Source organism: Salmo trutta, chromosome 8 (genome assembly GCF_901001165.1).
Source record: "Salmo trutta chromosome 8, fSalTru1.1, whole genome shotgun sequence".
NCBI classification, from domain to species: Eukaryota; Metazoa; Chordata; class Actinopteri; order Salmoniformes; family Salmonidae; genus Salmo; species Salmo trutta.
The window spans coordinates 30610463-30623474 of NC_042964.1; the positions used below are offsets into that span (position 1 = coordinate 30610463).

The following is a 13012-nucleotide window of genomic DNA, read 5'->3' on the forward strand; positions in this document are numbered from 1 at the left end:
ACACTTCAAAAATGTGCCTATTACACACTCATGTTTGACCCTGTCATGTGGATAATAAAATGTGTGTGAGAGTTTGTGACTGTCTCTCAGGGTGAAAGCCTGGTACAGTGAGCATGTTCTGTAGGGTGTGTGTGATGTCTGGGGTTAAACACACACACACACACACACACACACACACACACACACACACACACACACACACACACACACACACACACACACACACACACACACACAAGGACCAGTAGGCACCATTGTTTCATAAAGGATTAGCCCTGGACCTCAGTCACTGTCTGGACTTTGGACCCCACAGCAGGCAAGTCAGACAGTCCATCAGCCAGCCAGACATACACACACACAAACTCCCAGTTGTGCCTGGCACAGCACAGGACAGTCTCAAGGCGTGTAAAGAGACATTACATTCCTTGGACAGTGTAAGGATATACAGGGAGTCATTTAAGACATAGCTACACTACCTTTTAAGGAAAAATACCATTCAAAGTACATCTCTTTTTTTTCCTCCATTACCTCGTACACAGTTATCCTCATTTCAGTTTTATCTCCCTCCTTAAGGGTATTATTTAAACTTTTCATAATGTGCGGGTGGGATGTCAGAATTCACACAAGGCATAAAAAAAATTCAACGTCTCATCTTTAATTTTACAGTTACAATAATTTTTTCCAGTGTCTTGAAACCATAAAAATAAATATACATGTGTTACAAAACGATTCCAGTGTCTTTGATCATACAAAAAAAAAAAACATTTTGTACAGTGCCACATGATAGGAAGTGTTATAAAGGCATTACTTATGTAGTGGTTAGCTTGACATTAGAGACTCCATACCGTATATGTACTGCAGTGGTTCTTGATCTACTTTGGTAAGCAGAATAATGGGTGACCTGTGTTGACCTGTGTTCAACATTTTTTTTGGGGGGGAGCACTCCTGGAGTGCCTGATGGGCATGGTTTGCACAATGATAAGGCACAGGTTTGCTAGTCTGAGCCACAAAGAGAAATGATTTCTAGAATTGTTGAGTTTACAAAAGCATTTTCTTTTCAATTTACAAATATGTCGTTTTGTCTCATCTATGACGACACAATTCAAATACAAAATATAGATTTGTTGGGGGGAAATATCTACATATTAATTACACTCTAAAAGCATTGGGTGAAAGGCTATGCTCCTCTTTCTATGATTAGCTTGGAGGAACAGGGCAGTTGGTAAGTCTCTGAGTTTCTCCTGAGCTTCCTGTAGGTCTCCATAGGATTTGTAGTCTTAGTTGTAGTCCAGAGAAAGACTTCTGACTGTACCGGCACACAGTGGTCGTACATCCATATCTGTATCAGTCCCGAGGCTCTTAAGAGTCTCTGATCGACCAACGTGAGTCACTCATTCTGGGGGATGGAGTCTTTCTTCAAGGATTTCAAAAATGTGGTTTGGCACAGGAGGTTCCATTAGTCCAGTAGGTAGGACCCCATCCTTTACTTGGTTTAGTCTGACACATACATTCCCTTTTCTTGTCTTTACTTTAGTCCGGCATGCATGGCTCTGCAGTAATACTGCTCTCCTTAAGAGGTTAAGAGGGTGAGAGGTGAAGGACGAGAGGTCACTTCTCCATTGCACATGGGCATGATACCTGCTCTCTTTTTCTTTATACCTTTCCTTTTCTCGCCTCTCTTTTCTCCATTACTCTCTTGTTTTCTCCTCTCTTTTCCTTTCATTGTCCTTTCTTCTCTTGTTCCTTTATTCTCCTCCTTCTCTCCTCTACTTCAGTGAGAGATCATATTTTCTCCTCTCATAAGGGCAGAGAGACTCTGGTTTTCCTGCTGGGTCAGATGGAAGTTTCATTACTGCCGCTGTTCCGGGAGAGAAAAGGGAATGGAGGGAAGGATAGAGGGAGGGGAGACATGCTGGGTTAGATGTGTGCAGGTAGGGATGTAGGCTAACACCACTAAACAGTGTTCAACCACGTGCAGCATTCATATGTAGGATGGGAACTTTCATTCATACAGTACACATAGACATGTGCAACAGCGAAATATGTCCTCCTTATGTGATAACTTCACCTAACACATGCAGGTCAGCATCAATAGACTCCATGATCAACAGATGCGTGTCATTAAAGTGTCTATAATGAAGTACCATTCAGATGCAATTTGACATAAAAAAAAAATCCACTCATTCACTATTTAGGCTAAAAGGATTCATACATCACTTCATGCTGAGTTGCGCTGCATTCTCTGCTCTATTGAAAAACACCACATACAAGAATTACATCATCACGTGACTACCCACTCTGAGTCTGATTCATTGCCTCCGTTGGTCGTTATCGCCTTCATGCTCATGGCCACGCCTCCATTCTGTGGTAATTGTGGTCGTGGGGCAATCAGCGGCTTGATGATTACGCTGTTGCTCTTGCCCACAGATACGGGGTGTACCCCGTCGTTGGAGGCCACGGAGGGGGTCTTGGATGGAGGGATGATGGGCGGAGGGATGGAGGAAGAGATGGTGGGAGGGTTGTAGTCACTCAGCTTCTCTCTCAGTCGGTTCTTCATGTTCTTGTCAGTCAAGGGAGGAGGGTATGTGATCTTGTTCTTCAGGATGCCTGAGATGGGAAGAATACAGGATCTCTTTAGATTTGTTTTAGGTGTAATAAAAAAACTTTCACAAATGGACAAAGACCCAGTTACAGGGCCAATATATTGTATGCTTGGATGAATGAACAAACAAACAAACCAACCCCCAAAAAATAAACCAAATTAGGAATGTCTACATATCGCACCCTTCTTCGGCTCAGGTTGATGGGTGCTGTTGGGTAGGCTTGGAGGCCCATTGGAGGGTCCATTGGAGGGTAGACTGGGAGGTCCATTCTCCCTAGTGGGGGTCTCCCTGTCCTGGGGTGTCTCTCCTCTCTCTCCTACATGGTTGAGTTTGTTCTCCTGGTGCAGCTCCACGTTCACCTTGGTCTCCACCCTCAGCCGTTCTGCACCCCCAGGATCCTCACTGTCACTGGCTGTTGTCGCCTCCTTGGGCCAGTAAGGCTTCACGTGATTGGACACCGCTTCCACTAGGGTCAGAGGAAGAAGAAATATGAGCCAATCAGTACTTTGGTTGTAGGTAGTACTACCACACCACAGTACAATAATAAATATGTCGATCACACTTTACTTACTGGAAAGTCTGGAGGTATAATGCACTATAATCCAGTTATAATGTATTCTCAGACTTATGTAATCTTATCAGTGAGTCATTAAGAATGAATAAAAAGCTGCAGTGCTTTCTGAGCAGTGAGACCATGGATGTTTTGATAGGTACCGTTGAGGGGTGTTTTGTATTGGAAAGGGATGGCTACCTTTGGGTGCAATGCTGGTCCCTTTAGGTGTGCTGTGTTGAGGCTGTCTCTCGTTGTTCCACTTGGGCTTGATGTCCATGTCATCATCTTCGCTGTCGGAAGAGTGAGACGAGGCATAGGACGAGCTGTGTTCATCTACAGACAACTCACTATCCGAGTCCGAGTCTGAGAGAAAGAGAGAGGGAGACCAAAAGACAAAAAAAGAGAAAGAGCAACACATGAACACATTATACAGATGCACAGCTCACTGCTGTGAAGAATGCACCCCATCTCCATCAACTCTTTCATGAAAAAGGACCATCGGATCATGATGCGAATCGGATCATGATGCGGCTTACCGTCTCCTCCTTTAGTGCCGTTCCTGTGGAACAGAGATCCGTCCATGTCAGTGTGTCCTGCTTTCGCTGTCACCGACGACACACTGGGCTTCTGACCAGAGTCACCCCTACATCAGAGAGCAGGCCAAACTGAGGTTAGTTACACGTCTAGATGTAATCACATTGGATCCTTTGAACTTACTGTAGAGTAGCAGAAGAACTGATGACGAACTTCATTTTCTTATTTTTTTTTCTTTTTTACTTTTCACCCCTTTTTCGTGATATCCGATTGGTAGTTACAGTCTTGTCCCATCGCTGCAACTCCCGTACGGACTCCGGAGAGGCGAAGGTCGAGAGCCATGCGTCCTCCGAAACACGACCCTGCCAAGCCACACTGCTCGCTTAACCCGAAAGCCAGCCGAAACATTTTTATGGAGGAAACACCGTACAACTGGCAACCGAAGTCCGGCCCACCACAAGGAGTCGCTAGAGCACGATGGGACAAGGAAATCCCGGCCGGCCAAACCCTCCTCTAACTAGGACGATGCTGGGCCAATAGTGCACCGCCTCATGGGTCTCCCGGCTGCGGCCGGCTGCGACACAGCCTGGGATCAAACCCAGGTCTATAGTGACGCCTCTAGCATTGCGATGCCCGCTGGGCCACTCGAGAGGCCATGATGACGAACTTCACCTGGGCAATGGATGAAGTGGATTTCTTCTCCCATTTTGTCTCTTTTCCCTGAACATAATGTAAGAGTAATACCTTTTCCAAACTCTTATAGATTGAGACATTAGCCAGAGGGCCTACAGCAATACTGTATTGAAGCTAACCTGTCTGATGCTTTCTGATCTAAGAGTTAGCTAGGCTCCAGCCCCAACAAGCCTAACTGCCGGAGGCCAGCTGTGTGTGTGTGGAATATTCTACCAGGTACTGTATATACCTCCCTCCTCCAGCCAGACACTCCCCACCCACTGGGTCTAGCCCTAGTTGACCTGTGTAAGTGTGTGTGTGTGTGTGCTTGTCGTTGACACACTGCTGTGTTAAGCTGAGCCATGCTTTGCCTGCATGCGTGTGAAATAATATTCAGAAAGGTAGAAAAACAGTCCCGAAATAACAGAGAGATAGAGAGAGAGGGCTCAGAGATGCTGTGGAGGCTGTAACTGGGGTTAGTGTGGCGAGAGAGAGAGAGAGATGGCTCAGAGATCAAAAGAGTAACAGAGAAAAAAAGAGAGATCCAGAATGAGACAGGACAGACAGTTATGCCATAGCCATGCGGCAGCCACCATGTTACCTGACTGTGTAAGCGAGGTAGCTGCTGTGGCTTTTGGCTGACCTGACGGCACTCTCCAGAGAAACAGTGGACTCCCCAATGGCTGACCTGTACAGAGGACCGTCCTCAGTGTACGTGTTGTTACAGTTCAGAGACCGCTGGAGGGAGGGACGAGGGGGGATTGGTTGGAAGGAGGGAGGGAGGGAGGGAGTGAGAGAGGAGGAGAGGGGTGGAGAAAGAAACCAGTCAGTACTAGACAGTAAAGACATCTGTTCATCTCCTTATGTGTGTGTGTTTATCCGTGTGTATACTTACAGTCAGTAGAGATGCTCTGGTCGTGCTGGACTCATCAGGTGAACCCTTCTTCCCAGTAAAGACATTCTTCAGATTCTTCCTCACTTCTTTATTAAAGATCACATGGAAGAAGAAGATGAAGATGCCCTGTAAGGAGACAGAGAGAGAGGGTCAGTGAAAGCCTTTTTAAAAAATCCATTCTCTTCACTGATATCAGGCCAGGGCCTGCATTCGTAAATTGTCTCAGGGTACGAGTGCCGATCTAGGACCAGGTCCCCCCCGGCAATGTAATCTTATTCATTACGATCTAAAAGGCAAAACTGATCGAAGATAAGTATGCCTACTCTGACACGCTTTATGAATGTAGGCCCTGGCCTAATGAAGAGAATGGATTTTGTAACGGCTGGTGTACAGTAAGGCTGAGAGTTTTAACCTCTAGAGTCGTGAATGACTGTACAGCCTGACCCGTGACCTTTAACCCTGAGCCCTGTCCCAGACCCCTCACCTGCAGACAACTGAAGATGGCGAACAGGTAGTGGAAGGTCATGACATCACTGTTGACTGCCATGAGGCCCAACAGCCAGGTGGCGCTGATGAGCAATAGGAGGAGGAAGGCTATCCTCAGAGCAGGACTATGTAGGGGGAGGGAGGTAGAGGGAGAAACTCGGATTATAACACACACACACACACACACACACACACACAGTCATCCGCATGTATGCACACACACACGACATAACACACACATGCACCCACTCATACATACACGCATGGATGCACACCCACACAGTCGCGCATCCACAGACACACACACGTAAGTCCTACTAATAGATGGTTAATGTAACATAGGCGTAGCTCAACAATGGAATGTAGAGAATGGCCTTTGATGTTCTTAATCTCAAGGGCGTGTGCGTATGTGTGTGTGTGTGTGTGTGTGTGTGTGTGTGTGTGCGTTAAAATAATTACATGGCTCCAGACTTCTCGAAGGACCTCTGCCTGCGTCCACAGGATGCCTTAGCTGCCAGTACAAAGATGACAATGTTGACCTGAGAGAGAGGAGCGAGATGGAGACAAGCATTAGTACCATGGCAGACAACAGGGTAATCCACTTACTGTAAACAACAGATACACTCAAGACGTACACTGCAAATCACTGGGAGAGAGAGGGCTCAGGCATGGCATTCACTAAGGAATTAGAGAGAGAGAGAGAGAGAGAGAGAGCAAAGGAAGGACAAAAATAAACGGAAAGGGCAAGGAGAGAAGAACGAGCAGAGAAAGAAAGAAAGAAAGAAAAAGAAGAACGTAACATTGAAAAGAACCGTGTACAGTAAGTCAAAATCGATCACTATTACAGGTTAAAAAAAAGGCAGCATTTATCTCAGGCACTCACCAGGACGACTACAGAGATGGGTCCTGCGAAGCTCCAGATGAGGGTGTCGTGGACAGAGAGCCAGCAGAAGTCTGGGTTCCCATAGCCCTGAGGGTCAAGACCCACTGCCAGACCTGAGGAGGGGAGAACCAGAGAAACATATCAAGACTGTGTTAGCTACAGGCCTACTGTAAAGTATGAGCATCACCTGTACTGGGCCAATAATACATTTGCACTGTGCAGGGATTCTTTCTTCATTCAAGTGCAGAGAAAAATAAATCAGAGGCACCTATTAGAAACCCCCACCAAATAAACTATGTAAGTAGATGCATCGGGCTATTATTGATGGGAGAAGAGAATAGCAGAGAAAGTCTAGCACGCCTGTGCATAGTTCGTCCACAAATGATGTTGCAGGTCAAGCAAACCATGTGGGAACAGCGTATATTCCTTCATTCAAATCCATAGATACACACAGAGGCTTCATAAAACACCTCACTCTAGTGCACAACGGTGTAAGCAGATCTACTGGTATTACCCACGGGAGAAGAGAGGAGCTGGGCTGGGTTAGGGTTTTATTCTCTCCCCAGGCTTTGTGCGTGTGCCAGGGTGGAAGGTGATATAGCATTATGGGCCGACTGGCATCAGCAGACACAGGTCTAATCAACTAGAGGACGTCAACAGGACAGGAGGAGACATATAGCACTGGAGACTACTACTGGACAGGGACTTCAGGATGTCTCTCCCTCTCTCTCTTTCCACCGCTTCCTCTTTTTTCCGCTCGCTTCCTCTCTCTCTCTCTCTCTCTCTGCTCTCTCCCTCATATTATCTGGCTTTTCCTACTGCTCTCTCTCTTTCTCCCTCTCTCTCCTCCAGGTTTCCCACAGGGATCAAAGAGTCGTAGTACGCCAGAATACAGACAAGATGGCTTCTGACTCATAGATGTGACTAGGTTTGTTTACCTGGGATTGGGGTGACTGAGTTTAAGTGTGTGTGTGTGTGTGTGTGTGTGTGTGTGTGTGCATACGTCATGCGTGTGTCCTCACCTGTGATGATTGCAGGTATGCCCCAGCCCATGGCGTAGTAGAACCTCATGTGACCGTGGTTGATGTTCCTGACCTCCGTCAGCATGCGATAGATGTGGAGGCCCTCCACAAACATCCAGGCAAACGTACACATGTAGAAGTAGTGGAGCAGGATGGCGATCACCGTACACACAAACTGCAGACAGAGAGTCACGGAGGGACAAGGTCAGAGATCACGAGGGACATCCATTTCAGTCACATTGAGAACCACTAATCCAAGTTCTGTTTTTCAGCACTGGCCACACTACACTGAGGGTTCAAAAACATGAAGAACACCTTCTTAATAGAGTTTTGTCTTGCCCATTCACTCTCTGAACGGCACACATACACAATCCATGTCTCAATTGTCTCAAGGCTTAAAAGTCCTTCTTTAACCTGTCTCCTCCCCTTCATCTACACTGATTGAAGTGGATTTAACAAGTGACATCAGTAAGGGATCATAGGTTTCACCTGGATTCACCTGGTCAGTCTGTGTCATGGAAAGAGCAGGTGTTCATAATGTTTTGTACATTCTCTCTCTCTCCCTCCCTCCATCTCACTCTACTTTTCTTTATCTCCCTCCATCCCTTGTTCCAGGAAGAATGCAGTGTTCTTGGGAATCCCCCAGCAGGTAGGGGAGGGAGAGGACTAGAGCTAGATCACGGAGCTGAGGGTCATCAATCTAACAGAAGATGGCTCAGGGCTGTGACTGATGACAGCATTCCACAGCACTGACACACAAACACAAACACACACGGCTAGGCTTCTAACTTCAGAAAAACAGAGGGTGAGTAAGTGTCAATCGTTACTACTGTTGTAACAGTACAGCCAGAAGAGGAATGGCCAGCCCTCGGAGCCTGGTTCCTCTCTAGGTTTCTTTGTAGGTTCCTGGCCTTCTAGGGAGTTTTGCCTAGCACTGTGCTTTTGCCTCTGCATTGCTTGCTCTTTGAGGTTTTAGGCTGGGTTTCTGTAAAGCTTCTGATATAAAAGAAGTTGATTTGATTTTAACAGTAACAGAGTCTATGGAGACAGACTGAGAGCTGTATGTCTGTCTGTGACAGGGTCTACTGCCCTGAGGCTCAAACAGTTAGGCACCAGTAACAGCATGTCTCTATTATCACAGGCCCGGAGGGACATCAGCCCTATTAGTGTGTCTGTGTGTGTGTGCACATTTCAGAGTAAATTGCATCAAAAAAAAATGTATGTCAAAATACACTATTAGATTACTTGCTTATAGGCAAACCTTTATACTGCACTTACAAGTTAAAGGAATCACATGCTATGCGAATACACAGTATCGGCATCTCAGAGTGCCTTAAATAGGGAATCTATTTTTAGACAACAGAGAAATGGTTAGTCCCATCCAGTACAGTAAATTCCTTAGCTGTAACACTATTAGTGAAGCATCAGATGTATAATCCCCCAAAAAATTGAGCAGACAAAGACAAACTCTCAGGTAGGACCGATCCCTCTAAGCTCCTGTCAGCACCAGTACCTGAATGGCTACAGGCAAACAAATAGCAACTACTTACCAGAAACCGTTAACTGGAGTGAACCTGAAACAGAAATCCCTGCTTTATCCCTTATCCTACCTGAAAATCCACCACACTACAGGAATGGGACAAATACTGTATATGTTGGGGAGGAGTGTGTATGTGGGGGGACTGGGGAGGTGTGTTTGTGTGTGCATATAATGAACGTGGGTTGTTAGTGTGTTTTAAACATTGCAATATGATTTTGGACAAAACGAGAAACCTGTGCAGGCAGACAGACACTAAGACTTCGAATAGTGGTGTTGCAGAGCTTGACTCTTTTCTCAGCTCAACAACAACGATGAATTCCCATAACGCCAGGGAGAAAATGGCTGCAGGGCTGTATTCCTGGGGTTAGCCCTGGTGATCCCTTCAATTTGTAAACAAAATGTGGGGACTCCATAATCCACATCATTTACAGAAGTGGTAATTAAAGAATTAAATGTAACTGTGAATACAATGGAAAGCACACCTGTGCTCTAAGCAGAGAGAACAGAGGCACTTAAGCTTAAGAATCAGGAGTGCTACCAAACACCCAAGATCTTTTTAATTCATATCTACATAGTCACACATACTAAACACTCCAAACTATCCCTGCTAAAGCATGGTCAATGTCATTTTCAGGAGTTTAGAGATCAGGGTTCCTTAGTTTTCAGTCCCTGGGGTTTCAGTCTGGTTGATGGGTCAGAGATTAGAGGTCAGGGTCATGGTTAGAGGTCACAATTAGGCTTCCTTAGTTCCGTATATCTCACCAGGTTGTCAGCCTGGTCGATTCATCAGGGTTAGGGTCATAGAAGTCAGAGTAAGAGGTCAGGGGTCATAGGCTAAATGTTTCTCACCGGGTTGTCAGTCTGGTTGATGCCGATGAGGAAGACGAGCTCGGAGAAGAAGAGTGCGGCCACCAGGTTCCTGTGGATGCTGTGGAGGTTAGAGCGTAGCTTCCTGAGTAGAGCCAGCAGGATGAAGGTGAGGAGCAGGGCTACCAGGGAGGCTGACACCGTGGTGTAGGTCACAATTTTTAGGGGTAACACGTCACCATGCTGGGGAGAGGGGAGGGGAAGAGAAAGGAGGGAGAGACATGTTATATACCTAGCTCAAATGAAGATCATAATCAAACTCGAGAGGACATTAACTACCTCCCCCCCTCCTGCCCATAGCAATATAATGACAACTATATTTAGAGTTATGTACAGTGTATCTCTATGAGCCTACCTCTCTCTTGGAGATGTCCATGAGCACAGCGAAGCTGCTCATGTGGTCACACTGACAGCTGATGTGTGTGTTGTTCCTGTTCAGCAGCTCACATCCCTTAGATGACCAGCCTCCCGTACCACCAATCCTACACACACACACACACACACACACACACACACACACACACACACACACACACACACACACACACACACACACACGAAAGATAATAAATACCATGTAAAGAATGTGTGTGTGTGCGTGTGTGCGTGTGCGTATGTAGTACTCACGCGATGGAGTGATTCCAGAACACACACACAGGTTTGGTCCTCTCCTCTGTCTCCAGTAGTGTGTACTCCAGTGTGATGGGGGGGTCAAGGGGAGAGGGGAGGGGTGAACCCTCGCTGTACACCAACGTGCTCACTATGGGGGTGTTGATCACTGGACGGTTGGGCAGCCTGCTCACACACAACACATATACATATGAGCAAGCATGATAACTTTTGAAGTACTGTTTACGCACGTATGACCGCAAACACTCCTTTTAGGGAGTTCCCAAAATATACATTCTCAGCTGTTTGTGGCCACTTGGCGACTGGCCAAATAGTGCTTTCTGAGCCCTTCTAGTACCAGTGTAGCAGCTATCATATACACACACAGCGCTAAATATTATGACATACCAACCAAACCGTTCCACATTTAACTCCGCCTTACACGTGTATGTTTCATTTGTAATGATATGTTTTAGTCATGTATAGAGTTTTGAGTGGTCTAAATGTATACAGTGAAAGATATGTGAGACAAACACCCACAGTATGCCAGGGCAATAATCGCACCTAAAGTAAACAATGGTTTGTGCCAACACAAATACAGTTGCCACGCTTGAGTAATTTATGACATACGTTATGTCTTTATTATGATGGCTAGATTAGCTACATAGAAATTGATAAAGGCAGTGTCTGGTTATGTCAGATTTTATGAAAGATTGAAGTAAAGTGAGGTAAAATGTAGAAAAGTGCTGGTTACCTGAGGCTCCTACGGTCCGGGTCGTATCTCTCAGGAAGGAGCTGACCCAACGACCTGAACACTATCACCACGGCAACAGGCAGGGGGGCGGCGGGCTCAACATGGCGGCGTCTCTTATTGGATAGGGTGTGATCCTCTTCAGGGGCGTCGGTCTGAGAGGGCTTGATGCTGGGGCTGGGCTCGACTACTAGAGAGTGAGAGTAAGAGAGAGAGTTGGAACACCTATTAAAGTCCTTGATACATAGTAGATTGGGACCCACTGATGCATTAAAACAAAGATAAATGATATAAAGGATAATAGTAAAAAGCTTTGGAGCACCTTCAATTAAATTTTGGGCAAAAAGGCAAACTCGGCTCCACCATTCACTGAATCAGCTGGCTCATTCATCACAAAACCCACTAATATTGCCAACTACTTTAATGTTTTTTTCATTGGTATGATTAGCAAACGTAGGCATGACATGCCAACAAGTATTCTGAACCTACACATCCATGTATAACTCACCGAATTACGAAAGACAAGCACTGTCATTTTGAATTCTGTAAAGTGAGGCTCAAAGTTGAGGAGAGATTGACTTCATCACTACTTGTATTTGTGAGAAGTATTGACATGTTAAATGGACCGAGCTGTCTGTTTAAACTACTAGCACACAGCTCAGACACCCATGCATACTAGAGGTCGACCGATTATGATTTTTCATCGCCGGTACCAATTATTGGAGGACCGAGAAAACCGATACCGATTAATCGGCCAATTTGTATATATATATATTTCTAATAATGACAATTACAACAATACTGAATGAACAATGAACACTTTTATTTTAACTTAATATAATACATCAATAAAATCAATTTAGTCTTAAATAAATAATGAAACATGTTCAATTTGGTTTAAATAATGCAAAATCAAAGTGTTAGAGAAGAAAGAAAAAGTGCAATATGTGCCATGTAAAAAGCAAACGTTTAAGTTCCTTGCTCAGAAAATGAGAACATATGAAAGCTGGTGGTTCTTTTTGACATGAGTCTTCAATATTCCCAGGTAAGAAGTTTTAGGTTGTAGTACTATTTCTCTCTATACCATTTGTATTTCATGTACCTTTGACTACTGGGTATTCTAATAGGTACTTTAGTATTGCCAGCCTAATCTCGGGAGTTGATAGGCTTGAAGTCATAAATAGCGCAATGCTTGAAGCATTGCGAAGAGCTGCTGGCAAACGCAGGAAAGTGCTGTTTGAATGAATGCTTATGAGCCTGTTGCTGCCTACCACCGCTCAGTCAGACTGCTCTTTCAAATCATAGACTTAATTATAATATAATAACACACAGAAATACGAGCCTTAGGTCATTAATATGGTCAAATCCAGAAACAAAACATTTATTCTTTCAGTGAAATACGGAACCGTTCCGTATTTTATCTAATGGGTGGCATCCATAAGTCTAAATATTGCTGTTACATTGCACAACCTTCAATGTTATGTCATAATTATGTAGAATTCTGGCAAATTAGTTCGCAATGAGCCAGGCGGCCCAAACTGTTGCATATACCCTGACTCTGCGTGCAATGAACGCAAGAGAAGTGACACAATTTCCC

The 13012-nt window shown here is 45.2% G+C and overlaps 1 protein-coding gene across 5 annotated transcripts in view; it reads right to left on the minus strand.

Annotated features, from left to right (window-relative positions):
* Window positions 1-634: 634 nt before the first annotated feature.
* The window catches only part of LOC115198649 (cadherin EGF LAG seven-pass G-type receptor 1), a 126932-nt gene continuing 114554 nt past the window's right edge, over window positions 635-13012 (minus strand). For 2 of the 5 annotated variants that reach the window (XM_029760759.1, XM_029760756.1), the window contains 15 exons: window positions 11419-11605; window positions 10683-10850; window positions 10411-10537; window positions 10038-10238; window positions 7649-7823; window positions 6627-6739; window positions 6203-6282; window positions 5742-5868; window positions 5258-5383; window positions 4964-5100; window positions 3693-3799; window positions 3355-3519; window positions 2785-3069; window positions 2298-2607; window positions 635-1858 (listed from right to left, as the gene is read on the minus strand). In XM_029760759.1, coding sequence (XP_029616619.1) covers window positions 1834-1858; window positions 2298-2607; window positions 2785-3069; window positions 3355-3519; window positions 3693-3799; window positions 4964-5100; window positions 5258-5383; window positions 5742-5868; window positions 6203-6282; window positions 6627-6739; window positions 7649-7823; window positions 10038-10238; window positions 10411-10537; window positions 10683-10850; window positions 11419-11605 — 2333 coding nt within the window. In that variant the 3' untranslated portion in view covers window positions 635-1833. The remainder of the gene's footprint in view (window positions 1859-2297; window positions 2608-2784; window positions 3070-3354; window positions 3520-3692; window positions 3800-4963; window positions 5101-5257; window positions 5384-5741; window positions 5869-6202; window positions 6283-6626; window positions 6740-7648; window positions 7824-10037; window positions 10239-10410; window positions 10538-10682; window positions 10851-11418; window positions 11606-13012) is intronic. The other 3 variants (XM_029760757.1, XM_029760760.1, XM_029760758.1) reach the window with 3 other exon arrangements.